This window comes from Bos indicus x Bos taurus, chromosome 18 (assembly GCF_003369695.1).
Source record: "Bos indicus x Bos taurus breed Angus x Brahman F1 hybrid chromosome 18, Bos_hybrid_MaternalHap_v2.0, whole genome shotgun sequence".
Classification (NCBI taxonomy): Eukaryota; Metazoa; Chordata; class Mammalia; order Artiodactyla; family Bovidae; genus Bos; species Bos indicus x Bos taurus.
Window position 1 is genome coordinate 42,571,875 of NC_040093.1, and position 27,926 is coordinate 42,599,800.

The 27,926-nt window shown below is 50.0% G+C and overlaps 1 protein-coding gene across 2 annotated transcripts; it reads right to left on the reverse strand.

Annotated features, from left to right (window-relative positions):
• Positions 1-5,172: 5,172 nt before the first annotated feature.
• IRX5 (iroquois homeobox 5) lies at positions 5,173-26,878 on the reverse strand. Of its 2 annotated transcripts, XM_027516541.1 has the most exons (4): positions 26,168-26,878; positions 24,697-25,102; positions 23,769-24,548; positions 5,173-5,295 (listed from the first exon to the last, which is right to left on the reverse strand). In XM_027516541.1, exons 1-4 carry the CDS (start codon positions 26,414-26,416, stop codon positions 5,231-5,233), a joined length of 1,500 nt encoding a protein of 499 aa, XP_027372342.1. In that variant the 5' UTR covers positions 26,417-26,878; the 3' UTR covers positions 5,173-5,230. The 2 variants fall into 2 exon arrangements, with proteins under 2 accessions (XP_027372342.1, XP_027372344.1); XM_027516543.1 differs by lacking the exon at positions 5,173-5,295 and having other exon boundaries at positions 23,194-24,548; positions 26,168-26,877.
• Between the last annotated feature and the right edge of the window lie 1,048 nt (positions 26,879-27,926).

Sequence of the window (27,926 nt, forward strand, 5' to 3'; positions counted from 1 at the left end):
TAGTATTCTTGCCTGGAGAATCTCATGGACAGAGGAGCCTGGCAGGTTACAGTCCATGGGGTCACAAAGAGTTGGACACGACTGAGCAACTAACACACACACTCCTCCCTGAACCTCTTTCTTCCCCGCTCAGTCCACACAGCCACCGTGTCTTCCTCTCTTCTGATATGGCATCAGTGGCGAGTGGATTGATAGGTTTTCTCCACCTATGTAGAGGTTTGCAATGAAACCTAGAAAAAGATTTGAGTCAGAAGACCAAGTAATAACCTCTGCCTTCCAGTGTGACCTAGGACAAATCCTTCCCTCCATTTTTACCTCAGTTTCCTCATCGATAAAATGGGTACAAGGTAACACATGTTTTATGTGCTTCCTAAAGGAGGTGGGAAGGAGGGAGAGAAATGTAGTTTTTCAAGATCCGAGTAGATCATGAATGGGGACATATTTTGAAGCTCTGAAACATCATACGCATGAAACAGATTTGGTCCAAAGAGTGTTTTATTCTGTCTCCAGGGAGTAAAACCCAAACAGATGCTCTGGGTGACACTGGAAGAGAAACTAAGAAGGTAGTCTAGCTCTGCAGCTATTGTGACCTCTGTCTGCTGGTTTTGGGGTCTCACTGAGGCTCCCTCTTTGGACAACAAACAATGTTTTCTGGTTGAAAACAGTCACAATTTCTGTGTCCCCATCCCACTGATGAGAGTGGATCTTTTTAAGACCTAGACCTGGCACTTGGACTGAGCCCCCAAACTTCCCAGTCCCAGAGTTGGAATATCTGTTTGTAACTTTCACAGAGCAGTGGTCTCCAACTGTGAGCTGGGAACCAAACAGAGAGACCCATTCATGTGGTATTCATCTATCTGTAAAGTACTTAGTCCAGTGCCTGGCACATAGTAGGTGCTTTATAAGTGCATGCCTTCATCATTTATTCATCCTTTCCCTCACTCACTAGGTCACTCAGTCAATCACTTTGCACAACCCCAGGGGGTGACATACATAGGCATCTTGCTCATTTTCTCTCTGAAACCAGACACTGGGACAGGTACTTTGGGCTTCACAGGCTAATAAAAGAGAGTCCCTCCCACCACCAGCCCAAGGATCACACAGTCTGTAGCAGAGGAGATGAAGATGCCTATGTACGCATGCATGCTTAGTCTCTCAATCATGTCCAACTCTGCAACACTTTGGACTGTAGCCCACCAGGCTCCTCTGTCCATGGGGATTCTCCAGGCAAGAATACTGGAATGGGTTGCCACGACTTCCTCCAGGGGACCTTCCTAACCCAGGGATCGAACCCAGGTCTCCTGCATTGCAGGCAGATTCTTTACCAGCTGAGCCATGGGGAAGCCCGGAAGATGCCTATAAACATTAGTAATTCTTACAGAAGATAGAAAGCAAGAAATAGCACTTACAAGAAAAACAGAGAGTGGAAGAGAAGGGGGAGTAGAAGGAGAGGGGATGAGGGAGGATCTTAGTTGCCTTCAGGGCGCAGTCAGACAAGTTTACCTAGGAATCCACAGAAATGGAGAAATCTTGAAATGCCTGCCCCACCTGCAGGGGGCAGCAGTGACCCATCTACAAACAATTGTTTTTGTCCAGGAATGTGGGACCAGGATTGGCAGGTCTTTAGACTCTTTTTAAAGAAGGTGGAAAACCACCATTTGGGGTACCATTTTCTGATTTTTAAAAACATAGTGCAGGTCAAACAAAAGGGCCACGAGTTTTCAACTCCAGGTTTGCACATTGCAAGAAGGAATCAATTCTTTCCCAGGGAAGGCTTCATGGTGGCATTTGAACCTGTCCTTGTAAAACTGACTTGCAAGATGGGAAGAAAAGATTGACAGGATCCTTAGAATCTAGTTTCTCTATCTCACTTCATAGATTAGGAAATTAAGGCCTGGGAGACTGGCTCCTTTTAGTTGCCAGTTGAAAGGAGATGGGGCAATGGGGAAGAGTTTGGAAGACTAGGTTGGAGACAAATTGCAAAGCCCAGCTTTGCAAAATTGAATGCCCAGATGGGGAATTGGGGCTTGTATAAGCATGTATGCCTAAGGGCTAACACTTCTGAACACTTACTATGTGCCAGGCCCCATAACCCTATCTCATTTAGCCTTTACAGTACAATTACTATCATTCCCATTTTACAGATGAGAACACTGAGACTTGTTAGTTTAAGAAACTTGCCAAGTTCACATAGCTGGTAAATGGTAGCACAGGTCCTCAGACCTAGGCCTTTCAGATCCCAAAATTTGTGTTCTTGACCACCATGTCCTACTACTAGAGAAAAACGGACAATGGATTTTTTTCACAAAGATGTTCCATTACCTAGACATATTTTTTAATTCTCTAACTCCTTTACTCCCAGAGCCCTGTTTTGTTTTATTGACTTGAAGATTAGGTTTCCACATTTCTTGAGAAGTCTCTCCCCGCCCCTTTTTAAACACAGCTGTCTTTGAGGGTGGGGAGGAGGAGTATTTTAAACAGGAGTTGTTTAACTAATTGCCAATTATCTCTGAATAGGGTATGGTTTCCAACAGCTGTAAGGGATTTTGGTCTCCATCCATTGCCTACTGTTGCTGGTACTTGGAGTGTGTTGAGATATTCTTGGCCTCTTGCTTCAAAGGGACAAAGCCAGTGCCTCACCCCGCCTCCATTCATGCAGTCTCAGCCCTGCTTTTTACTGCCTGGCTGGCCTAGGAGAGTGCTGACTCTTTCTCTATGAGAAGGTCTGTAAAGACTGTTTGTCAGTCTGAGTGCAAGTGGCCTGGTACCTGTGAGGGCAAAATACTTCCCCAAGACTTGGTTCCTAGGCTGTCATTTCACAGTGCTTTTTTAACATCTCCCTAGTGTGTGGAGGATTCTTGTTGAAATAGGAGACCAGACTTTGTCTCCTCCATCCTAAATCTAGCAGAAAGCTCAAAAGAAATTAATATGAGACGTCAGAAGAGCCCAGTGCAGATGGGTGATGTTAATTGTCCCTTCTGGCTCTGTCTGCTGGATTCTTGGGAACCGGCCGAGGGGCAAACCTTTGTAAATGTTAATCTCCTTATGCTTAAGATATCATACTGCCTTTGATGTTCCCAAACATGTTCACTCCTATCTTGGTTGAGGGTGTGTGGCCCAGACAAGCCAAATGCTTGTTTTGTCTTTCGTCTTCCTCCAGGAGGGCTCAATTGATATATGCTCACCTTCAGCTGAAATATGAACAGCCCCTCTTCAAAGCCAATGTGGTATTGGGGGCAGGGGGGCAGGCAGGATGCAGTGACACTCAGAGCCCCTCTACATCTATACCGAGAAACCAAACTTAATGGGCACCATTTTCTTACTCAAGGCCCATTGAATTCAAGTGGATTGAATTCATGTGGATGACCCTGTTACAAATCCCTCCAGCACTATCAGATCAGATCAGTTGCTCAGTCGTGTCCGACTCTTTGCGACCATATGAATCGCAGCACGCCAGGCCTCCGTGTCCCTCACCAACTCCCAGAGTTCACTATAGAAAGGGGAATAAAAGAAATATTTTTAAGAGTCTATGTGTATAGTTAAGGTAATGCTGATTGCTATAACTTTTAAAGACCAAAATTATATGATGGCTCAAATACAATGGAAGTTTATTTATCCCTAATGTCAAGTCCAAAATGGATACTCCTAACTGGAGGGATCTTTCCTCCAAATTGTGATTCAGGAACCCAGATTCAATGCCTTGTGGTCCTTTCATCTTCAACAATGGTTTCCAAGTTTGCTGTGTTCATCTGCTGTGAGCTGTGGAAGGAGGAAGAGGTGGGGAACGCACATCCGTTTCTTAACTGCTGGTGCCTGAAAATGAGTCACATTACTTCCTGTCATTGGTAAGAATGAGTCACATGACCTCACCTAGAAGGAAGGCTGGGAAATGTAGTTCTAGCTGGTGGCTGCTTCCCACTAACAGCGTATACCACAGAAGTGAGAGTATGACTCTTTGGTGGACATTTAGTCCTCTGCTACATACTTGAGCCATGAGAAGACGGCTGGGACACAAGAGGAAGAAAAGCAGTTAGAAGGTATGGTTTGAGTTTCAAAGTCTGGCTGTGTCCTTTTGAGTAGGTCACGTTCCTTTTCTGAACCTCGGTTTCCTAATCTGGAAAATGGAGATGGTGTAAAATGGGAAGAGATGATAAGGGTGACCCAGTTATATTCTATGAAACAGTCTACCTGTGCCCACCCACTAAGCTTGGATGTTGGAGTATTTTAGGGAAAATGTGACACAGTTGATGATTTATATCGATTTCAAATTTCACTGAAAAAAGAAAAGGAAAGAACTAGCAATATGGGGTTTGCATTCCTGGATGGTGACAACCAGCCAGTACTGAATGTAGAAAAGGCAGCATTAGGACACTTAGTTGCCACCACTCTCATTTGGCTTGCTTGCCCATCTGTGTGGCCTTTCTGGCCATGTCAGCAGGGAAGCTTGAGACTCTTGAGCTGTGCAAGTATCATACCTATTCATAAAGACGATCACACTCAAGCTTCAGGAATGTTTTACTTCTTTTCTGCTTTCCAAAGAACTTAGTCATCGCCAACCTTCACCACAGCTGCAGAATCTCGTACATCATCTTCATTGACTGATAAGCTCTAGAAATTGCATATTAACAATGAAGGTCAATGTATATAATTCTTTTAATTGTCAATTTTTTTAATGTTGGCAGAGTATTGTTATGACTACCATAGCACAAACTTCAGGATCTTGTTCATCTTCCTAAGATAATGAATGGGCATTCCTGGAGAAGGTTTTGTTTCAGAATGCAGAGCCCTGTGAATCCAATCATTTGCTTAGGAAGTTACCTCCTGCTGAGGCCAGTGCTAGGGAGGCCTACTGACTGACAGCTGTAATTGATGAGCACTGCTGATGATGCCAGGGACATGGCCTTGTGGGCCAGGCTGGTGATCTCCTGCCAAGGTCCACTTGAATATCACTGGGAAGGCAGGAGATGACCAATCACGGATGCCTTTTAATAGTCTGTTGACAGAAGATAAGTTAAAAAATAGAGTTATATAAGACTGCTGGGCAGAGCAGGGCAGCTGTGGGAAAGGAAGGGACAAGGAGGGGAAGAAGGAGAAAGAGGAGGAGGAGAATGTTTCTGAATATATTATTCAGGATAGGCTAAGTTATGCTGTTATAACAAATGACCCCAAATCTCAGTGGCTTAAAACAACAAAGGTTTATTTCTTGCTCACGGTGCGTATCCATCGAGGGTCAGCAGGGGTCTCCGCTCCATGTTGTCCTCAGCCTGGGACCCAGGATGATAGAGGCTCCACCATCTGGAACATCATTATGGGAAGGAAAAAGAGAACGTGGTGAATTGTGCACGATGTTTAAAGACCCACCCGGAAATAACATGTATTTCCTTGGCAAAGGAAAGCATATGCCCTGCCTTTCTCAGAACCAGTGGAGAAGGACAATTCTTCCACATGCCCAGGAGGAGAAAAACTGAAAAGTCTGTGAAACAGCTTTCATATATACCTCTCAGAGGATCCAAGATTCTAGATATGGAAAGGATCTGTACTTATTGGGACAATTTGGGTTGCAAATATAGAAGGTGAAACTCAGACTACTTAAATGAAAGGAAATCTATTGACTCACAAAACTAAAATTCAGTGGCAGGTCTGTCTGTCTTCAGGCAAAATTTAATCCAAGGGCTCAAAGTCTCTAACATCTGGTCTTTTATCATCTCTTAGCTCTGTTCCTGTCCTTGTAGACTTTGTTTTCAGCTCTTTACAGACCCAAGTTAAAGTTCCATGAGAAAAAAGAGCCTGTACCTCTCTTCAAATTTAGTAAAAATCTGAGGCTTCAATCTCAACCTGGACCATTTTGGGTCATGTGTACATTCCTAAACCAGTCACTGAACCCAGGGGAATGGAATGTTGGGCGGCCTTAAATCATATGTCTAGCCCTAGAATCAAAATTGAATTAAGTTCATCAAAAGCATTTAGACCCAGAGGTGAAGACAGATGGTTCCCAAGGGAAATTCAGAATGCTGGACTAGAATAAGTATCCAAAAATATATACAAATAAAATTATGCATATCCACTACAGGATGTAGCGATGCTCTGACCCAGTGGCTTTCCAAGAGTTGTTTCATGGTTGTTAAGCCTACACTGGAGTTCCCGCGCTCTCCAAGCTCCCATTAATTGGAGTAATTGTGCTCTTTAAATATTAGTATTCCATGTAAGATTTCTTTGGAACTAAAAAAGTGGGATTCTCTGCTTAAAAAAAAAAAAAAAAAGAAAGGGAACTAAACAACACTGGTCTTTGATTCCACCTCCTCATTTAAAAAAAGTTGAGATTGAGATTCGGAAAGATTAGTAGATTTCTCTTCATGTCTCATTGGCCAGAATGGGTCACCTGACTTTTTCATTGCAAGGGAGCTTGGGAAAGTGAGCATCTGGCAAGGGAAATAGAATGATGACAACTGGCCCAGGTTTAAATGGTCCATCCCTTAGGGCTAGGCACATTGCCACTCCACACAGAGGTGGGGTTCCTTTAGGAAAAGAGAAGGAAGGAAATGGTTCTCCAGCAGCTGTCAGCCATGTTGGTGTGAATCTGATTTCATGGAAAGTTCCTTAAGGTTAGGACTGGGTCTTGTGTCTCTGTTTATTCCCCACTGGTTTGTGAAATTTGCCTGCAGTGATCTCTTTTAATCCTCAAAACAATCCTATGACTTTTAAACTATCTATCTAGAATGGATCCTTATAACTATGATTGTGCCCCATTTTATAGAAAGAGAAACCAAACTTCAGAGATGAATTAAGTACCCAAGTTCACACAAGTAGGTAGTTTTGCTTGCCCCTTGCTTTGCTCCTTTATCACTGACGGAGGAGGGAACTTTAAGCACAAATCTTTCACCATCTAGGGGTTGACTGTAGAAAGGTCGGGGGCAGACAGCGAGAACTGGGGCATGACAGAGGGAACAGCATGTGCAAAATCCCAGAGGCAAAATAGTACATAGAAATGACAAATGGTTTTGTAGGTTTAGAGCCTAATAATTAAAGGAATATCATACTTAGGAGTTTAAGCCTTTATGAGGGCAGTAGAGAACTGATAGATATTTTAGGCAGAAGAATGATATCATCACATATCCAGTCTATCTTCATGAGCAAAATCAATTTCAGGGAATAGGACTAGATCTGGGAGGCTACTAAGGAGATGAGAGATGACAGTGGCCTGGATTCCAGCATTGGCGACAGGAAGGAAGTGGAGACTCAAGAAAAAAATTAAGGACGTTGAATCAACCAAATCTGAATCCAGATTTGGTAACTGGAGATGCCAATCTGGAGAAGACAGGAAAAGCTGAGACTGGGTCTCAGGTTTCTAGATGGTGGTGCCATTGGCTAAGGTGGGGCAGGTGCGAGCTGAGGGTGGAGGGCAGGAACCCAGGCGTCCTGGCTCCCGAGGCTGCACTGCTCATCATGACGTACTCTGGAGGCCCTGTGCTTGTCCCCCTGTAGGGCTCAAGACTGGGCCATGGGTATTAAGGGAACCCTGATCGAAGTGAGGAAACCTCCTTCATTGAGTGTGGGTACAAGTCCTCACCCAACCAGTTCATCACCCTGCAAAGAACACCAGGCATAGGTGAGGGCCACTCACCAGGAGCAGGTCGTGAGCCCCTTCCTCATCCTGCCTGGAGCCCCCACCTTTGCCTCTCCCCTGCACCCAAGGTAAGATACCTGGGCCCTCAGATTTCCTGGTTGAATCTGGCATGCATCTGGTTCCTTTCTCCATCTGTATCCTCGGAGAATTACCTGGATGCTCTTATCCTTACTACCCTGAAGCTCAGACGCTATACCTGACACAGTACTGAGGGAAAAAAAACAAAAATCAATGGTTTCAACATGATAAATTCCTCCTAAAACTTGCATGGAGGCATAAATACTCCCAAATAGCCAAGTCGAATAGTTTTGAACAAGAAAAGCAAGAAGGAAGGACTTCCCTGATGCCTCTTCCCCAGCAGCACCTCCCCTGGAGAGGGAGCAGTGTGGGGCTGGAGCCACTGAGAAAGTCCTGGAAGCCTCTAGAAGAACTGAACACAGTCTCTGAAGGGCGAGTGCATTCGGACAGGTAACTGGGTGGTTACTCTGATGCCAAGGAACTGGGCTGGGGACAAGTGGCTTGGAAAGTGACTGTGTAGCCAGTGTGACCAGAGCACAAGACACCCAGGAAAGGGTCTGGTCACATGGGCACATGGGGTCAGACGGATGAAGAGCTTCAAAGACAGAGAGAGGAATTGTGACTTTTATCAGTTGAAATGTAGCTTAGATTTTGTCACTCTCCCACTCTACAACCTTCTGTAGCTCCCCTGGCTACTGCCTCCTGGCTAATAAGGCAAGAGCATGTGGATGGAAAGATGGGAGAGTGCCTGGAGACAGAGAGACCTATTAGGAGGCTGATGTCACAGTCCCAGAGGGAGAGGACAAGGGCCTGAAGGCGACAGGAGGGAGGAAGAGTATACTCTTCAGGGAGGGGTTTTGTGAGATGCACGCCAACCCCCTCCCCACCATCACCCTGGCCCTCATCACACTGAGGATCACCGCTTCTCTGCAGCATCAGGTAGCATTTCAAACTCAGCAGATAGCAGGTAACTTATTCTACTCACAGTAGAATTGAGCCACAAAGTAGCCAGAAAAAGAAACTACTGCCTAAACCCATAAAGAACACACAGCAACTCCCTCCTGGATCCATCTAGGCACCAAAAACAAGAGTCAGATATTCCTAGGTTCGTATCTCACTTTGACACTGACTCAGGCAAGTAAACCTCAGTGTCCCAGTTTCTTCACCTATAAAATGGGCCTAATAATAATACATACTCCCTAGGTTTGATGAGGCTTTACTGAGCTCATGTATGTAAAACCTTCAGTAGAATAGCTAGTATACACTAAGAGCTCAATGAGGTAGCTATTATTATCAATAGCAAAACAATTGTTTAGGTATTATGTTAACCACTGTTCTATGCAATTGATTAGCAGCTTTTAGCAAAGGAATAGGTGTTGGAATTCTCAAACATTATTTATCTTATCATCAAGGTGGAGACATGATTAAGAAATGTCAGAAGAGGAAACAAATTCCATTCCATTCAATTCGGGAAGTTGTGAGTTGTCATTCCTAATTATAAAGTAATAGAGAGATAGATGGACAGATAGTAAATCATAAAAGCTAAACATTTGAAGTACTGACTACTTCAGTAGTGAGTTGTGGTCCTTATTTGAGGTACTGACTGCTATTTTTTAAAATAAAGAAAAGCCTATTCTACTCCCTCCAAAAGTCCATGGTTTTGTGACAGAAGTCCATGGTGTCACCTCTAGGAGTTTTCATTATTCAGCAATTTTGGAAAAGAGTGATTGATGTAATTAAAGTTATTGGTAAAGAGAGACTCAGTTACCATGGAACAGATGAGTCAGTAGAAAGTTTAAGTAATGAAATAATGTTTCGAGGAGTGATTCTTAAAATAAGCTATTTTTTTTTTAACTCTAGCCATTTTAACCATTGCTGGTCAGCAAAAAGATGTGAAGTAGTTAAGAACTGGAGAAAACATGCTACACAATTTTAGACGTTCTCAAATGAAATCATTTGCAATCATAGGAAACCATATGTAGTGAGCAATTATGGTAAGTGCTCACATTTCTTGAGAGGTCACCATGGGCTTCAGTGGGCTTTGCATCCATTATCTCATTTAATCCTCATTCTTGAACATTTGGGCTTCCCTGGTAGCTCAGCTGGTAAAGAATCCACCTGCAATGCAGGAGACCCCAGTTCAATTCCTGGGTCGGGAAGATCCCCTGGAGAAGGGATAGGCTACCCATTCTAGTATTCTTGGGCTTCCCCGGTGGCGCAGCTGGTAAAGAATGCACCTGCAATGTGGGAGACCTGGGTTTGACCCCTGGATTGGGAAGATCTCCTGGAGAAGGGAACAGCTACCCACTCCAGTATTCTGGCCTGGAGAATTCCATGGACTGTGTATGGGATCCATGGGGTCGCAGAGTTGAACACAACTGAGTGACTTTCACTTTCACTCTAACATTTAAACAAGCAATGAGGTAGGTATTGTATTATTCTTATTGTATAGATGCAGATGCTGAATTTCAGAAAGGCTAAGGAACTTTCCCCGGGTTGCACAGCTGACAGAGGGCACAGATGGGAATGGAATCCAAGAAGTCTGGCACCCACCAGAGTCTGCCTTCTCAATCACCACAGATCCCGGGCCTCTCTGTTTAGATTTCCTGATTGTCTAATCTGGTTCTTCAGTACACCCCAGATAATACAGTACAGTCAGGATTTGAATTTCCATCTGTCTGACCCCATAGCAGTTTCAAAATTCATATTTCTATAGGAAAATCCAAGTACCCTGGCTTGGGGTGCATTTCTTCATTTTCACTTCCATTGACATGTATTGAATACCCAGGATGCTCCAGGCTTTAGTCTCTATGTTGGTTCTACAAAGATGGTTGGGGCAGGAAGACCTTCAGGAGGGTATGTGATGGTCAATGTGATAGGTGATGAGGCTCAGACTAGTGGGTGGGAGAGACAGTTGAATAAGACTTTCAGAAGGATCTATAGGACTTGAGGAGTGCGTGTATGTGAAGCATGGGGGAACGCAAACTGCTGGCACATTTCTGAAGTCTTTCCACTGGCTCACTGGATGAAGGCAGGCAAGAGAAACCAAGATCTGGAGTGAGGCTAGGAATGGGAAGGAGCTGACTTTAGTTGGGGACACTATTTTTCATCTGTCATTTTATATGGCTTTATTCTTATATATAAAAATATATATATATAATTATTTTTAGTAAAGTATAGTTGATGTACAATATTATATATTATAGGTATACAATATCATATTCACAAATTTTAAAGTTTATTCTCCATTTACAGTTACTATAAAAATATAGGTATATTCCTTGTGTTGTACAATATATCCATGTAGCTTATTTTATACCTACTAGCTTGTATCTGCTACTCCCCTACTCCTCCTCTTCTCTCTCCCGACTGGTAACCACCAGCTTGTTCTCTGTGTCTATGAGTCTGCTTCTTTTTTGTTATATTCACTAGTTTGTTGCATTTTTTGGATTTCACATGCCGGAGACCAGGGTTCAATCTCTGGGTCAGGAAGATCCCTGGAGAAAGGAAGGCAACCCACTCTGGTATTCTAGCCTGGAGAGTCCCATGGACAAAGGATCCTGGTGGGCTACAGTCCACAGGGTGGCAAAGAGTCAGACATGACTAAACAACTCACACACACACACACACACACACATAAGTAATATCAGACAGTATTTGTCTTTTTCTGTGTCACTGATTTCACTTTCTGGCATAATACCCTCAAAGCCCATCCATGTTGTTGCACATGGCAAATTTTCATTCTTCTTTTTAATGGCTGAATAGCACTCTACTGTATATATAGAAATTAAGGAAACATAAACATTGAGGAAACAATCCTATTTACCATTGCTTTGAAAAGAATAAAATAACCTAGTTCGGGATGTTTTGACTTTGAGTTATTTGAAGTCCTTCTGGCTGGAGATATAATTCAGGTAGTGAGATGAGTGCCCTGGAGCAGAGGCAGGGGGTGGCACTGGAGGTAGGCCAGGGGCGCTGCAGCACCACTGAGAGGTGTGGCAGAGCTTCTGGGCAGGCTGCGGAGGGCCTACCCAATAAACAGGCTAGGCTGAAGGTCCTCACCCAGAGAGAAAAGGAAAGAGAGGGGAAAGGGACAAGGTCTATGTTTGGGGTGGGGGCCTAACTTCGAGTGACATTACAGTTGCAAACCCAACAGCCCTCTACTTGATAGCACTAAACAGAGTTCCCATGTGTCTCTTTGGCCGTCTTTAGGAAGAAGGGGAGAGAGATGGGGACCTTCCATTTGTAATCATCTGGCAAAGAGGGCACTGAAGAGGCAGGGACCTCTCAAAGGGCAATGTATTCATGTCCTCAAGCTCACCCACCCCTTCCCCAAACTTTGCTCAGAGCTGGAGGCTCTAACCCTCTCTTCTTGCCCTGCAGAAGGAACAGAGAAGGACTAGAGTCTTTCACGGTGTCAAAGAACATATTGGTTTGTAGATCTTAGCCTCTTATCCCTAAAGTGTGCATGCTCAGTCACTAAGTTGCCCGATACTTTGCGACCCCAAGGACTGCAGCCCTCTGGGCTCCCCTGTCCATGGAATTTTCCAGGCAAGAATGCTGGAGTGGGTTGCCATTTCTTCCTCCAGGGAATCTTCCCAACTCTTCTCGAACCCTGTCTCCTGTGTCTCCTGCATTGGCAGGCAGATTCCTTACCACTTTGCCACCTGGGAAGTTCTTAACCCCCCCAAAATGAACTACAATAAAAGAGACTCAGGCCCTGCAGAACCAGTGGAATGGAAGGAACAAAAGCTTGGCCGATTTCTAATGATCCTCCCATCTCGGTCCTGCTCCTGCAGAAGCACGCCTGGAGATAAGGGTTACAGTGCATGCTCAGTCACTTCAGTTGTGTCCGACTCTTTGTGATCTCTTATGGGCCGTGGCCCTCCAGGCTCCTCTGTCCATGGGATTCTCCAGGCAAGAATACTGGAGTTGGTTGCTGTGCCCTCCTCCAGGGATATTCCTGACCCAGGGATGGAACCTGAGTTTCTTACATTGCAGGTGAATTCTTTACCCCCTGAGCCACCTGGGAAGCCATAAGGGTTATAGCGCAGGGGATTTATTAGGAAAGAGCATGGGAGAATAGGGTGGGGACAGGAAGCAGGCATCTCTGACTGCTCTGTCACCAACCAGCTGCGTGATCTTGAGCAAATGATTTTACCTCTCAGGGCCTGAGTTTCCATTTCTATAAAACGAGCAGTTACTATTTTTCAAAGTGTAGTAAGCACATTTCTGGCGGGGGGTGGGGAGGTGGGAGGAGGAGACACACAATCATGGGCAAAGCAGAAGGACTGGGGTCGGGGGAAACCTCTAGAACAACCAGAGACCCTGAGAGATGCAAGTTGCCTTCGAAGCCCAGGCAGCCAAGAACTTCACTAAGTTAATTAGTTTTGCAATCATTGTCTTCCATTGATGACAAGTGATACTAGCTTTTCAGTGACTGTGATAATATAAACATTCCTTTCAATATAAGGAAATGGTGACAAAATTCAAAGGAAATTCTGTAAATAGTAATTTCAAGAGTCAGAGGTGATGAGTATTGGGAGGGTGGGGCTCAAATGAGTAAGTTTCAGGGAACACTGAGCAAGGTAAGGGTTCTTTCCTTGCAATTTTGAGTTCTATGGAGTCTTCTCAGACGTTTCTAGAAGTTGTCAGGCATTTACCACCAGATTCAAAGAAAAAAATTAAAAGAAGGTATGAAAGAAAAAACAAATCTGGAGAGAAAAAATAATCTCCACCAACCAAAATAAACCAGGCCAACAATTTCTACCACATTCTTCATGAGAGTAAAGAGGTGGTGTTTATTCCAAATGAGCCCTTTTCTCCAGGTCACCACTCATCCACTCTTTTATGTGATCCAAGAGAGTCAGTCCTCAACTAGCCATGAAGATCTTCGCACGTATGAGTGTTTAGAAGAAGAGCCACCTATTACCACAGAGTTTAGATTTAGATGCTGGATACAAATAGAAGGCAAACAAAACCAACCAATCAACCAACCAACAACAACAAAAAACTTGTGGCTTAGATCTAAAAAAAAAGTCTCAGAAATGACAACTGTGTGGTAAGTCTGATGTCAAACTGTGTTAGCTGGGAAGGTGTCTGGTATGTTCTGGAACTGTGAGGGTATTTGGAATCTAGGGCTAACAGATGTCTCATTCTGCTTGAAAGATGTTGAGATGATGTTTCTAAGGGCCTGTGGGTTCCCTTGGGGACAAAGCCACTGATAGTTTTTACAGGAAAAAAAAAATCCCCAAGCTGACGACCATATATAAAACATAAGGACTCAGGAAAAGGATCGAGGGGTTGGAGGAAGCAAAAAACAGTCAAACTGAGACATCAGAAAAAAGAAGAAGAAGAAGATGGAGAAGGAAATGGCAACCCACTCCAGTATTCTTGCCTGGAAAATCCCATGGACAGAGGAGCCTGGTGGGCTACAGTCCATGGAGTCACAAAAAAGTTAGACACGACTTAGCAACTAAACGACAACAAGAACAATTTTTTTTTTAAGTTTTTAAAAAGAAGAGGAAATACAAAATAAATGCATGAAAGACTCATGATTGAAGTCCTTGTCCCCAACTTAAATCTGTTTGCTAGAAGTTGCTCTGTAAAATGATGGGTGAAGGCACATTCATTTTTCGCTTGCAGTATGTGAGCTCATGGTGGGTGGGCAGGCAGTCACTTCCAACAGGAGAAATGAGCAAATCTTTTCAGATGGCAATTATTTAGGGAAGTAAACACTCCTTGGCAGGAGCAGCGGTCCTAGTCTTTCCTGCTGGTGAGTGTCTGGGGGAGATGACATACTCCTAGCTTTTCCCTCATCTGTACTTCACACACGGAGTCCTGAGGAGGCAGCCCATCCTCCAGCAGCATTGGAGGAGGGCTAAGATGTTTCCCAGCCCAGCCTAAAAATATCTCCCTTGACAGCCTGTCATAGTGTCTGAGATTCCACCATTATAAATTCATTCCTCTCTGTTAAGGCATTTTGTTTCCAGGAGTTCTCGGTTAAAATACAGATATCGGCGAGATCTTAGCTTGGCTGAGACAGAGGGAGAGAACACAGCCTAGGTGTTAGGAGACTCGGGTTTCCATCTGGTTCTGCCTATAGACTCAGTGGGATGTCCCAGGTGGCGCTAGTGGTAAAGAACCTGCTGCCAATGCAAGAGATGTAGAGACAAGGGTTTGATCCCTGGGGTTGGGAAGATCCCCTGGAGGAGGGCAAGGTAACCCACTCCAGTATTCTTGCCTGGAGAATCCCATGGACAGAAGGGCCTGGAGGGTTCGCCATAGGATCACAAAGAGTTGGACACGACTGAAGCGACTTAGCACACATGCATGCATAAACTCACTATGTGAGCTTGGGCAAGTCATTTTCACTTCCTAAACCTCAGTTTCTCCACTGACTTTTTAAAAAAAGAAAAGGGAAAAGGAAAAAAAGACAGGAATAAAAAGGGAACTGAACTAGAGCGTTCTGAGATCTCTGGTTTCAGGAGGTACGATCTGTTCACTTCAGGGTTTGGCCCGGACACCTTTGCCACTGGATTGCCAGCATGTTAAGAGCAACTCCTTTGGGCCAAAGGACTTGGGTATCAGGTCAAGGGAGTATCTTACTTCCCCCTTCTCTGAAAAATACAAATCCCTGCTCTTCCCTTAATGTTATCCATCTCAGCATATGGCAACTCCATGCCTCTGGGTTTTCAGGTTCAAATTCCTGAAGGCACCCAGAATTCCATTTCTCTTGTTCCCAAGAGTGTTTATAGATCCAACCCATCAGCAAAACTTTGACCCTACTTTCAAAATATCACCCAGACCTGACTGCTTCTCCCCATTTCCCTGGCTACCATGCTGGTACAAGACTGAATTCCATCACCTCCCCCAAAATTCTCCATCAGCTTTTTAACTGGTGCCTATGTCTAATCTTCCCCTTCCAGAGTCTCAGCTCCTCATACCTGGGGATGCCTTTAAAACATAGCTTAGATCCTGTCTCTCCCCTGAAAACCTTCCCTCCCTTACTTCCTCCCTCTCTGTCATCATAAAATCCAAAAATCTCACATGGACCTATGAGGCCCCATATAATGCGAACCTGGCTTTGCCTTGGTCTAATTCCCTCCCTCAAAAGTCTTCTTGCTGTTGCTCAAACTTGCTCCTACCTCAGGATCTTTGCACCAGCTATGCCTTCTGCCTGGAACTCTCTCCCTCCGATTATCTGCCTGTCCTTTTCAGGTGGTTCAGTGGTAAAGAATCTACCCGCCAACGCAAGAGATTTAGGAGACTCGAATTTGATCCCTGGATCGGGAAAATCCCCTGGAGGAGGAAATGACAACCCATTCCAGTATTCTTGCTTGGGAAATCCCATAGATAGAGGAGCCTGGCAGGCTACAGTCCATGGGATCACAAAGAGTCACACTGAATGAAAATGCATGCACAGGCACCCATTCCCCCAGCTTATCCACTCAAATGGCCCCTCCCAGGTGATGCTTCCCAGACTGCCCGGCCTTAATTTTTTTTCCTAATGCTCATCACCTGGAGATTAGCCATTATCACACTTATTGTTTACTTTCTGTCCTTCGCTCTAAAATGTAAGCTCCAGGAGGGCAGGGACTTTGCTTTGTTGCTCGCTGCATCATCATCCCCTAGAACAATGTATCTGGCACATTACAGATGCTCAATTAATGCATGTTGGAGAGAGAGAAGGTAATGGTTTAAGTGGAGCTGCACTAATATGGAGGCCAGCCTAAGCTTTCCACTGGATTGACCAATGCCAAGGTCTTCCCATGCACTGCTTCAGCAGGGCAGCAAGTCCTGGGGAGACAAAGGTAGAGCCTGTTGTTGGGAGATGTGGGTGGGGCACTGTGGGGGGTACAGGTAGGTAGGGGAAGCAAAGACTCCAAGCTGAGTTTATAAGTTTATGGGCTGCAGGTTTTTGATTCAGACTAGGGGAAGTAGCCAAAAGGCCCTCAGGACACACTCAAAAGACAGGAAGGAGCCTGTAGAGAAAGGGTGGGTTATGTGTGAATGAGAACAGCTGTGAACTGTCCTGTGGGCTAACCGGAAATTCAATTCTGCTCCTGTAGGGAACCCTAAGCCAGGTCTAGTCAGCTCCAAAAGGTCTGAGCTGCCTTCTCAGGCTCCCCACTGCCCCCCTCAATCAAGTTTTAGCGAGTAATATTCAGATGCCAGGGAAGTGGGGAAGGGAAGAGTGCTCCAGGACATCAGCCACGCTGGCAGGATTTTCCCCAAGTCAGAACCCAAAGCCTCAGGTCTTCCTCCCTTCCTCCCCCACCCTCAAGCCTCAGCTAGCATCTTCAGTGAAGTGAGGTCTTAAGAGAGTATGACCATAATAACTATATCAAAGGATGACCACATGCAACCCATTAGAATCCTCACAAAACAGGTGGTACAGGCCATTGTACAGCAGGGGCCATTGAGGTTCAGAGAGGTTATGTGATCTGCCCAGGGACACACAGCTTATTAAATTGCAGGTGTAGAATTGAGTCACCAAGGCCAAAGGGCCCAACCAGTAAGCTATAATGCCTCTGGACAACAGCCTACATCTCCACGCTGCCTGGGATGCCCTGGTCACACTCAAGTCCTGGCTTCTAGAACACTGGAGCAGCTCTGTCCACCTCTGAGCCTGCTGCCACAGGAGTCCCTCCCGCCCTCCCCCCAACACTAGAGCCGGCAGCCTGCTGGGATGGTGGAATGGCTGGAGCCCATACCCCAAATACAAGGCTGGTCAGCAAAAGGTGGCTAAGGAAAGGAAAGCGCCCAGGGCCAGGGCTGGATGCAAATGGGAATCCTTTAAGACGCTGAATCCTCTGAGGTAGAGCCCCAGCTGTGTGGAGAGCCCCAGCTGTGTTGAGCGCCTCCGACAGGCCGCTGGTGCGCACCGGAGCTCCCCAGCCCTTGTTTGATGAGCAGCGGCCAATAAATTCATTAATCATCATTTTATGCCTCATCAAACCCCCTCCAAGCCCCTCCATGGGAGTTACACAAATTAGCCCCTGAAAAGACAGTAATTTCAGTTTAGCGAGGTAAGTGCTTTCTGATGGGCTCCGCGCACAGAGCTCTCCTGACAAGCCAATCCATCAGCGCACTGGGAATGGGGCGCGGCCGGGCCGCCCGGACCAGCCGGCCCTCACCAGGCCCAGCCCTGACCAGCCTAGCTTGCGACGGCTACCTGGCGAGTGTCTCGGCCTAGGGCGCCCCCTTTCCCCAGCTCTTTTGCACCCATCCTCCGCAGTCTGTCTCAGCCGCCCTTTTGCCCTCACCCACCCCTACCTGCTCCACTACCCCTCTAAACAGAAAAGAAACTGTTGGAAACACCGAAGATCAAAATCAGGTAACGAACTTCTCCGAGGGTTAAGGAGACAGACGTACTGATGCTGAAGTTCTGAACTCCCGCCCAGGGGAGAGGAGAACCAGGTAGCCCTTCCCCCTCACACAGTCTGGATGTTGGGGTTCTGCGACCCTTTGAAACCATGGAAGGGTTATGTGTATCGCGGGCATACTTTATTGGGGAGAGGGTGTGTCCTTGCCAGTCCTGAAAGAAATCCCCGGGTCAAAAAGAGAGCCGTCTGGGAGCAGAGAAGAGGTTCTCCGCGCCTGGAGGGCGGCTCCACGGGACCCTGGTGTTTGGAGGTGGGGGACACTCCTGGCCTTTTTCGTGGCCCTAGCCACATGGGGTGAAAGACGACGCCTGGGGAGGGGAGCAGGAAAGGATTTTTCCATCGAATGGGCCTGGCCAGTAGGACTCCAGTATAGGGAGCTGGGTATAAATGGAGAGGGGGAACAAACCGCAGAACCTTGTGGCGAATGGTTGGGTATTTGCAAGCGCGAAGCCAAAGCCGCGCCTTCTCACTTTCTGGTCCTGCTGCACCGAAGGTACCAAGCGGATCCTACCCGGCGGGCAGGAGAGATGGACGAGGAGCCGCGGTCCAAGCCGAACCGACTGACCAGCACGCACCGCCGCGGAGAGCTCGAGCGCCCGGCGACGCGCCCCTCCTTCATTAGCTTCTCCTCCACGCGGCGCTGCCTCGGAAAATAAGTTAGCAAACGGGGAGCCGTTTATCTCTTTTATCTTGGGGCCTGATCCAATTAAATAAGTGCACATTTACATTTGCATCCATCAGGCGGGAGCACTGAGAGCCCGGGGTTTGCTCGGAGCAAATAAAAGCAGATTTCACTGGGAAAAGTGGCGTCTGGGAGCGCCGGGCTCCTCCGGGCGCCGGAAACAAGCGCGGCCCGGAGGGCGGCCTTGGGGACCTAGGGTTGGGGCTTGAGGCCGACTGGAGGCCAGAGATCCCCAATGGCCCGGAGGGGCCCCGGCTAGGGCGGGGTGTGCAGCCGGAGCTGCCTCCCGGCCCCCGAGGCGATCGTGTTAGGCCACAACCTGGGCCCCACCTGGTGCCTGGGACCCAAGTCGCATTTAGAGCGAAAACGAAAAGGAGAACCTCTCCGGCCTGGTCCAAAAGGGAGACCCGCGGAGTGGGTCTACGGACAGTCCGGCAGCTTTGGCCAGTTTAGGGGGAAGAGCAGGGGGCAAGATCCGGGTCCGGCCGATTTCCCTCCTATTCGGCTGCCTAGAGGCAAAGGAATGAGAAGAGCCAAACAGAGGGCGCGCCTCCCGCTGTCCCCCAAAGTCTCCTGGCCCGAGGGGAGACCAGGGGACACCTTCAGGAGGGTTAGAAGGAAGTCCACGTGAGCACCTCCAGCTTTGCCACGCCGACCTCATTAAAGATGCGCTCTAAACCGGGTTTGAAGAATTCGAGGGTAGTTTTATTTTTCCCGTTCCTAAAGATGTCTAATCCACAGGCCAAAAGATAGAAATGATCTTTGGGGGCCGCGGCTGCGTGGTAGACCCCGCTACATGCCAAACCGCAAATAAAAAACTGTGCGGGGGCCCAGAGGCCGGCCGTGGGAAGACCCGCAGAAACGGAATGCGTGCCCCTAAAGCCGAGCGGGAGCACCCGAAATGCCCGGGCTGCGCGCGGCGGCGGCCCCCACCAGCAGGCTGCTCCGGCCGCCCGCAGATTGCTCAACTCCCTGCCGCTGGTTTGTAAAGACTGTGCCCCAGCCGTGGCAGGCATCTGCAGGGTTAATCCTCTTTTGGTCGCAGGCCCTGTTTCCCGAATCCCCAGTGTTAACTGGGTTCTGGGTCCTAGGCTGGAGCGAGTGGGATGGCGGGGGAGTTTACATTTGACCCTCTTGGGGTTCAGCGCTAAGGACCCCGCGGCGGGGGGGGGGGGGGGTTGGGGAGGGGGCATGGCCGGGTGTCGCCTAACTCCTCCTCTCTACAAGCCGCAGGGCGCCCGGGGACCAGTAGGCGGCGCCCTTCCTGAACTGCATCCGCCTGCGTCTCCCTCTTGGGAGCGCAAGCACATTCCTTTCAGTTTGGGCGCTTTGCAAGGGCGTTATTTTGTGTCTCTGCCCGGGGTTGGCAGCTTGTGAGGCGGGACAGGTGGGCTGGTAGGCACCACCCGTTCTGAAACCGCACGCACGACCACTTTACCCCAGCCCCTCAATCTTCCAGGTTCCAAGAGCTGCGTACATCTCGGGGGAAATGAGAGGGCCCCGAGGGGTTTGCAACCAGGAGGCCTCGATAAAGGCTCTTCACCCAGGCCTAAGAACAACAGTTCGGGCACTGGCCCCCAGATCCGAGGAGTGGGGAGGAAAAAGGGCCCTTTCTGCAGCCTCAACCTCTCTGAGCCCTCGGGGACTGACTGGGCTGTTGACTTCTCACCCCACATCCCAGAAGCTGATTCCGCCGCGCACAGAGGGAAAAAGGGAAGAACCCCAGCGGGTCTCCGGTTTGGAGCTCCCTGGGTGGGGGTGGCGGGGGCTGACTGCAGGGACCCCACTCAGTGATCCCGCGGCCTCTGTTGCTGGACTCAGCAACTCTTTTGCGAGATTCAGCGACTCCTAGTCACCCTTAGTGCCAGGCTAGCCTCTGTTTGGGTACTGGAACCAGCGCAGCCAAGCGCAGGTGACAAATGCCGCGCAACCCCAGCACCGGGATGTTTTAGGCGCTGCTTCGCATCGCGTAATTTACGCGCCCCAGTTCAAGTGTGCGAACAAACCTTTGGCAGGCCGGAAGGTTTCCCCCCTGCCCTCCCCGCCCCTTGCAAAGAGCATCGCCTTCGACACGGCCCCCAAGATGCAGCCAAGCAGAGGCTCAGAGGCTCTAGGAGGGACTTGGAACCTTACAGACAAGCCACTACTTCTGGGATTAAACGCGGGAGACATGTCTTAACTGCACATACCTCGATCCGCCCGGCAGGCCGCCCCCAAACTGAAAAGTCTCTACACACCAGAAAAAACACTGGTCAGCGAACCCCAACTCTGCAAAGGAGAAAACCCTAAACTTAATTTGGGTCTTGTACTTAGGGCGAAGTACGCAAAGAAAACTCTAGAGGCCAAGGGTAGGAGGGATGCGGGCAGGGGACAGCGAATTTGGGCATCAGCCTTCCAACCTCTGGCGGTTTCGTTGCCCAGCTGGAGGCGCTTCCCGCAGCCCCTCGTTGGGGAGAAATGCCGCGGGTTCCCCGGTGCACGGCTCCCGTTCCCAGGCAGCCCCGGCGGGCATTCGGCCCCGAGCCTCGGCAATCAGACCCGGGAGGCCCGCGCCTCGCCATTTGCATATTCCCTGGAACACAAGGAGGCCTGTAATTTTCTTTTTAAAATCGTTGGGCAGGGTTTAGGGCCAGTGCTTCCAAATCCCCCAGAGTCGATGTCGTCCTTAAACTCTCTCTTAAGAGAAGGGGACTGGCCTATTCTTCTGACTTTTTTAGAAGAGAAGGTGATTCCTGGGGTTGCATATTCAACAGGGGGGAAAAACTGATTGTGAACTGGGCTGTGTGTGCGGGGGGCGGTTGTGGGTGGAGGGGATTGGAGCGCGGGGGGTAGGGCAAGTCATCTCTGGAATTCAATTGTTTAAAAAAATCATTTATAATTAAAGGGACAAAGTAAAATACGATCGTCTCATGCATATTTAATCATTCACACTTCCAAGTTTGAAACCATTTTCCCTGCGTGAATTTTCTCACTCATTTAAACTCTGAAGTCGACTGCTGTTCGCCAAAACATCTGGACAATGCTGGTTTCAAACTTGTTTAAATTCGAATAAGCTAAAGAAGCCCCGTTGCAGGTTTAAAGGAAAAAGAAAAAGTAGCAAAAGTAAAAACTCCGGTGAAAGTTTGGGCGGTATTAAAAAATCAAGTAGGGTTAAAGTAGACTTGAGTAGAAATGCAAATATGTGCATTTTGATTTAGCCTAATTAAACCGGTGTTATGTGCAAACACATTCTCTCTACACTCAGGCTTGGGTTTAATAGAGCAAATTAATTTCCCTCGCTGGCGTATGTTTTTGCTCTAAAGCCTCCCCTTCCCCGACCAGTGAAAATTTCCCACGAAATTCCACACGTCCGTGGTTCTCCATCTCCAGCGCAAAATGGAGACTGGAGCACCGACAGTGCTAGCGGGCCTCGGGCGCAGGGCGGTTTCTCTTCCTCGTTTGGGACTGAGACCCGACCTGACTTCGTTTTGAGATGAAATGTGCGGGATTAAATGGAGAAAATAAAACCTCAGAAATACTTTTGCAGCTACTCGAGACTCTTGAATCCGCGATGGGAGACGTGCTAAGGTGACGACAAGCCTGATCAAGTCCACAACGGCCTCATTATCAAGGCAAATGTCCTTTAACTGCTGAATGCCTCTCGTCCAAAAAGGGGGCCCGTGGGGTGGGGCGGGGGACTCTTCTGATCCATCTGGGGCTCCCCTTGCTTCCCCCAAGCGCCTGTGGTGCTCCCTCCCCCACTTCCGCTCCCTCTCTCGCCAATCTCCGACTCTGCAAAGTGCAGGCTTGTAATTCAGGACAAGTGTGACACCTACCTGTGAAAGGGGGGAACCGTCCCCTCGCTGGTCCCGCGGCCCCAGCCCCGCGGCTGCGCGGGGAATCTACCCGGCCGCCTACCAGCCGCACGGTCGCGGATGGAACAATTACTAATTTAATCAAATCCAGCGAAGAGATCAATGCCCAATTTTGAAGGGGTAGAGACAACAGTGACTTAGGAAAGCCTTCTCCTTGGCATCCCCCAACTGCTTCCCGCCCGCATTAGCCCAGAGCACCTTTGAAATAGTAATAAGGGCTAAATCCGGCATAAAATCGAACTCATTAGCAAAGTTCACCAGCTGATTGCTTTGCATAAAACACGACACTGATTGGAAGTAATTAGGTTAAGCGTTGGAGCTCGGGTGGTGCGTGTCTCTAACTGGCTTTGCCATCTCTTCTCCCTTCTGGGCACACTCTTGGGTCTCTCTCGTCCCTCCTCCAGGGTCCAATCACCCCCCACAGCAGCCCGCATCAGTGATCCAAATTTGCATTCCGGGCAGGGCCAGGTTCCCTGGAGCTCGAAGCCTAATTACGGTTTCCCGCTGGCAAACTGGGTTCGGTGGAACCTTTCATTCCCCACTTCGAAAAAAACTTGCAGGTTGCATCTTTTGTCCAGGGCGATGGACAGTTTATTGAGGCTTCTAACAAGTAATGAGTGGCTCTGATAATGTTAAAATCTCTTTTAATTAAATATTTTGCATTTTACAAAGGCGGCTGCAGTTTCTTTTACTTTTCAAATCTAAGAGTATATAACCTGTTTCCTTTCTGTAATAATACTTTAGCTCATACCCAGAAAAAAATCAATAGGTGTAAAAAAATTAAATTAAACTTGTATTTTTAAACTATGAAACAGTTTTGGGGGAAACACAAATGTATATATTTATATTACAAAAAAACATTAAATGCCTGTACAGGTGTCTTAATTTCATAATTTACTTCAAAGATATTGAATTATCAATTTAAATACAAAAATGCTACATTAAATATACAGAATAAGATTTAATACAAATCCTTTTTAAAATTTTTCTTTTCAGTTGGTTAAGACATTTCTGTGGGTGTGTGGAGATGTTTACATTTTTATATCATCCATCTCCATGTACTATAAACTTTTTAGTAGGAGGGGTAGTTTTGCTTTTCTCTCATGTTGATGGAAAAATAACTGCCAAGGCCATGTTTTCTTTTTTTTAATAAATTAGGAAGGTCCGGGACCGACGCAGCCCGCGTTAAATGTCGGACATACCTTTCTTCAATTCATAGGGAGAGTCTTTGCACAGGTCTAGCTGGGACTGGCTCCGCAACATTTTCGGGTCTTTAGCCAAAGCGTCCGCTCGATTCAACACGGTCTGGTTTAATCCATTGAAATGCGAGCCCGGACCCGTGGTGGGGCCTGGCCCGGGCCCCGGGTGGCCGTGAAGGTGTCCGAAGGAGCCATAGTTCGTGTAGCCAGGATAGAAGGGCGCCGTGTAGTAGAGAGGCCGGGACAGCACCGTCCCGCCTGGGAAGGGACACTGCGCCGAGGGCGAGCGCGATGGCGCCGGGGCTGGCGACGCGCGGCTGCCTCCTAGGGCTTGCCCGGCTACGGGCCCGGGGCACGGTGGGCACGGAGAGCCCTCGTTCCCGCCGCCCCCGTCCTTGACCTTGTCCGAGGATGTGGCGATCTCCGCCAGAGACCACAGTTTGGGCTTGGCGAGCACCGCCTGCGGCGGCGGCGGTGGCGGCGAGTGTATGACCGAGGGCCCTCCGGGACCGGGGGGCAGCTCTCCCGCGGCTGGGTGCGGGCCCGGAGCCGGCGCGCCGGAGGGGTAATGAGGGGCTGGGTCCTCGGCCAGCCGCGCTGCCGCGGGCCCGGCCGGGGAGAGCCCGCCGGCGCGGGGGGGCCCGGGCAGCGCGTCGAGGCGGCCCTCGGATGGCGGCTCCTTAAAATCCGAGTCGCTGAGGCTGCCCTCGGTCTCCTTGCCGGCAGGGGTGGGCGGCCCCTGCAGCCGTTCGCAGCCCGAAACCGCCTTTTGCTCTGCTCCTCCTGCGGGTGAAACCCAGGCGGTCAGAGACGCGGAGGCCACAGGTCCCCACCCGCAAAGGCAAAAACCCTGTCCCCAACCTCCAGGCCTTGGGCGCCCCCTCTCCAGGCCCCTCTTTGGCTCCACACACCCTTTCCCGCGTCCACCAACCTGCTTCGGGGCCCTCGGGGTCGCCCTTGTCTTCGGGCTTCTGGGGCTCATCCTCGTCGTTCTTCTCCAGATCAATGTTCTCTTCCTCCTCCTCGTCCTCGCTGCGGTTCCGCGGCGTCCACGTCATCTTGTTCTCCTTCTTGAGGCGCCGGCGCGCGTTAGCGAACCAGGTGGACACCTGGGTGAGGGTCATCTTGGTGATGATGGCCAGCATGATCTTCTCGCCCTTGGTGGGGTAGGGGTTCTTGCGGTGCTCGTTGAGCCAGGCCTTGAGCGTAGCTGTGGCGTCTCTCGTGGCGTTCTTCCGGTACGCGGGGTCCCCGTACGGGTACGAGCCCAGGGGCGCCGCGTACGGGTGGTACCCCAAGGAACCTGCCATGCCCGGTGTATGGTCGTAGGGAGAGCCCTGCAGGGAACGGGCAGAGAGAACGTGAGAGTGGGCCGTGGTCCCCAGTTGCCACCTGGGCGACCGAAGCACACTTGCCCTGCGCCCAGGGGTCTTCGGGCAGCGAGGCCCGCACTCAGGCTTCCCCTGGGGTAGGGCTGGAGGGCTCAGACCCCGGGGCAACCCCTCTTCCTCCTTAGAAGGAAGCGGAGGCCGCCAATCCCTGAGTCCTTGGAGGCTCTTGGAGCAGTCCTGGCTTCCCAGGCACCTGGTAGGCCCCCCTCTGGCTGGGCACGTCCTCCCCTGCGTGAGCAGATCCGGCCACCGAGGCCAGGCCCCTCTACCCAGAGAGAGGCCCGGGCAGCGGCGGCGACTCTGCTCTCTGCGCCCGAGTGGCTGCGCAGTAGAAACAAGGGTAGTGAGCAAAGGAAGTCAAGGAATTTTTTTCCCCCACAGAGAAAGGCAAACGAAGAGCCAAGCCTTGTCCCTGAACTCCCACCCCTCCAAAAGTGTTACCCCAAACCGAAGCCACGGCGCTTTTCCAGAAAGTGCACCCGGCCGAAAAATCCCGGATGCACCGCAGCTCGCCAGACTTTTCAGAAATTTAATACCTCCAAATCGGATTGCGAAGATAGGATTACAGATTTGCAACATTTTGGAGGACTAATTAAAGGCGAGGCCAAACACATTTACACAGACCAAGCACGCTTCTGTTCAGATTTCGGATCTATTTCTTTTGAACTACTTTTCGCCAAATGGCCAAACCCCCTAAAATGAAATAGAGTAAAATGTGCGGGACGGCCTAGAGCTCACGTTTGAACCAAATGTTGCTCTTTGAAGCGACCTCTCCTCCAAAAAACCCCTTCCGCCAAGTTAGCGATCTGAGCAAGACGCGGCTGTCCTCTCCGCGCAACTCCTGAGCCCGAGACCCGGGCGAAGCCGAGAGAGACAATCGCCCAAGTTCGCAGGGGCCGCGAGGCTCTGCCGGACGGTCCGCGGTGAAGCCGAGGCCCGTGTCCCCCACAGCCCCCGCCCGCCACGCGCGGCCCCAGCTGCCCTTGCCCGCCCAGGCTCCCGCTCACTTACCACGTACGAAGAGAAGGCGGCGGCGGCTGCCGCCGCGGGATCGGCGCCGTACTGGAGGTGAGAGTTGTAGCCCGGCGAGGGCGCCGTGAAGGCTGTGGAGCCGGCGTAGGGCGAGAACGCGGAGCCCGACGACGAGCGGCCGAGCTCATCCGTGCGGGGCCCCGAGATGACGCTGGTGCTGTACGCCGGGCAAGAGTAGAGCGCCAGCGAGGCGGACGGCTGGTACAAGTAGCCCTGCGGGTAGGACATGGCCACACACGGGCATGGGGCGCTCCGCGCCGCGGCCGCCAACGAGCCGGGCGGCGCCCTGAGAGGGCGAGCGGGCGGGCACCTGGTCTCCGGCTGCCCCGGGCCGCCGCTCCTCGGGCCCCGGCTCCCGGGCTCCGGCCCGCGGCGCCTCCTCGCTGGCTTCCCGCGCGCCTCCGGCTGCGACCGATGAGCCCGCTCCTCTGCGCGCCTCGCTCGCCCCGGCAGGGTTTCCCCCCCTCCCTTGTTGCTTTCTCTTTTTCCCCCTCGCTCTTTGCACTGGGGGGCTCCGCTTTTGGCTTCGCAAAGGTCCTGCCAAGATGCTAAGTTGGAAATTGAGGATTCTGACGCCTTGTGCGCGCCTGAAGCTCCTCCTTCCCGGGGTGTAGTCGGTGGGAGGACTGGCAGGAGCCTCTGGGCGGCCGCAGCCAACCCGGCCGCCAGGCGCTCCTCGTCCTCTCCCTCTTCCTCCCCGGCTCCCTCTCCCGCTCGCTGGCGCTCCCCTCGCCCCTCCCTAGCGCCCGCCTCTCCACCGCGGCCCTCCTCTCCCCCCTCCTCTTATTCCCCCCCACCTCCCCTCATCGGTCTCTCCCTCTCTCTCACTCAGACTCTCGAGCGCCGGCCCCAGGATGACAATCACATCCCAGGCGCGACGATCTCTTCCAACTTTCCTCCCCTGCTAAGTCGGGGAGGCGGAGCGGCGGTTCCGACACAAGCGGGCCCTGGTGGCCGGTCTGCCGTTCCAAAGCACAAAGGGAACGAAGCAGCGGACCGCGCTCCAGCGAACGCTCTGCTTTTTCTACGCCACAGTAAATCACGGAGTTAGCGGATTTCTTGTTCTCGAGGAAGCTGGGCTCCAAAGCGGATCGCCGTCCACCCTCCCCTGGCTTTTCCCCCTAGTTAAAGGACCCACAAGAGCGCTGGAGACCAGGAATGAAGGCCCCTGAATGAAGGGAGAACCGGATGGATGCCAGCGTTCAGGGCGCTGGGAGTCCGGGGTGACTGTCCTTCTCCACCAGCAGCAGCAGGTGGGCGAGAGACAGGCCTTGGACATCTGCACGTCTCCGGCTCAGCCTCCCTTCCACCAACTCCCCGCCAGACGGCGAGGGAGGAGACACTGGGGACCCAGTACTACGGGGGGAGCCTTTCTCTAGAGAGGTTGTGGGCAAGAGCTGCCAGACGGAGAAGCAGCTACACTGGAGTGAGTCTCTGGACCCCATTACGCCCTCTCCCACAATGGCTCGCTGCCCCTTTCTTGGGGCTTTGCGTCACCGGCAGCTCGCCCCTCTAGGCAGGTGGTGACGGTGATGGAGAGTGCGGGTCCTGTTCCAGTTCGCACGCACTCTAGCTCGCACCCGCCCACGCTCCACCGCTAACAGTCCGCGGAGGAGTAACCAACCCAATCACTGTTTGTGCAGCGAGGCTCTGGCAAGGCAAACACAACTGAGTCACAGGCCGAGCCCTTGCCCACGAAGAATACAAAACAGAATACAAAACAGACCTTTTGCCTGTC

What these genes read in the sequence shown, in the direction of transcription:
- IRX5 (XM_027516541.1), bottom strand. Translation starts at nt 26,416, where the DNA reads ATGTCCTACCCGCAGGGCTACTTGTACCAGCCGTCCGCCTCGCTGGCG. An exon ending in CCGCCTTCTCTTCGTACGTG is followed by an intron (nt 25,103 to 26,167) that starts GTAAGTGAGCGG and finishes CGTTCCCTGCAG; the next exon opens with GGCTCTCCCTACGACCATAC. An exon ending in CCCCGAGGGCCCCGAAGCAG is followed by an intron (nt 24,549 to 24,696) that starts GTTGGTGGACGC and finishes TTTCACCCGCAG; the next exon opens with GAGGAGCAGAGCAAAAGGCG.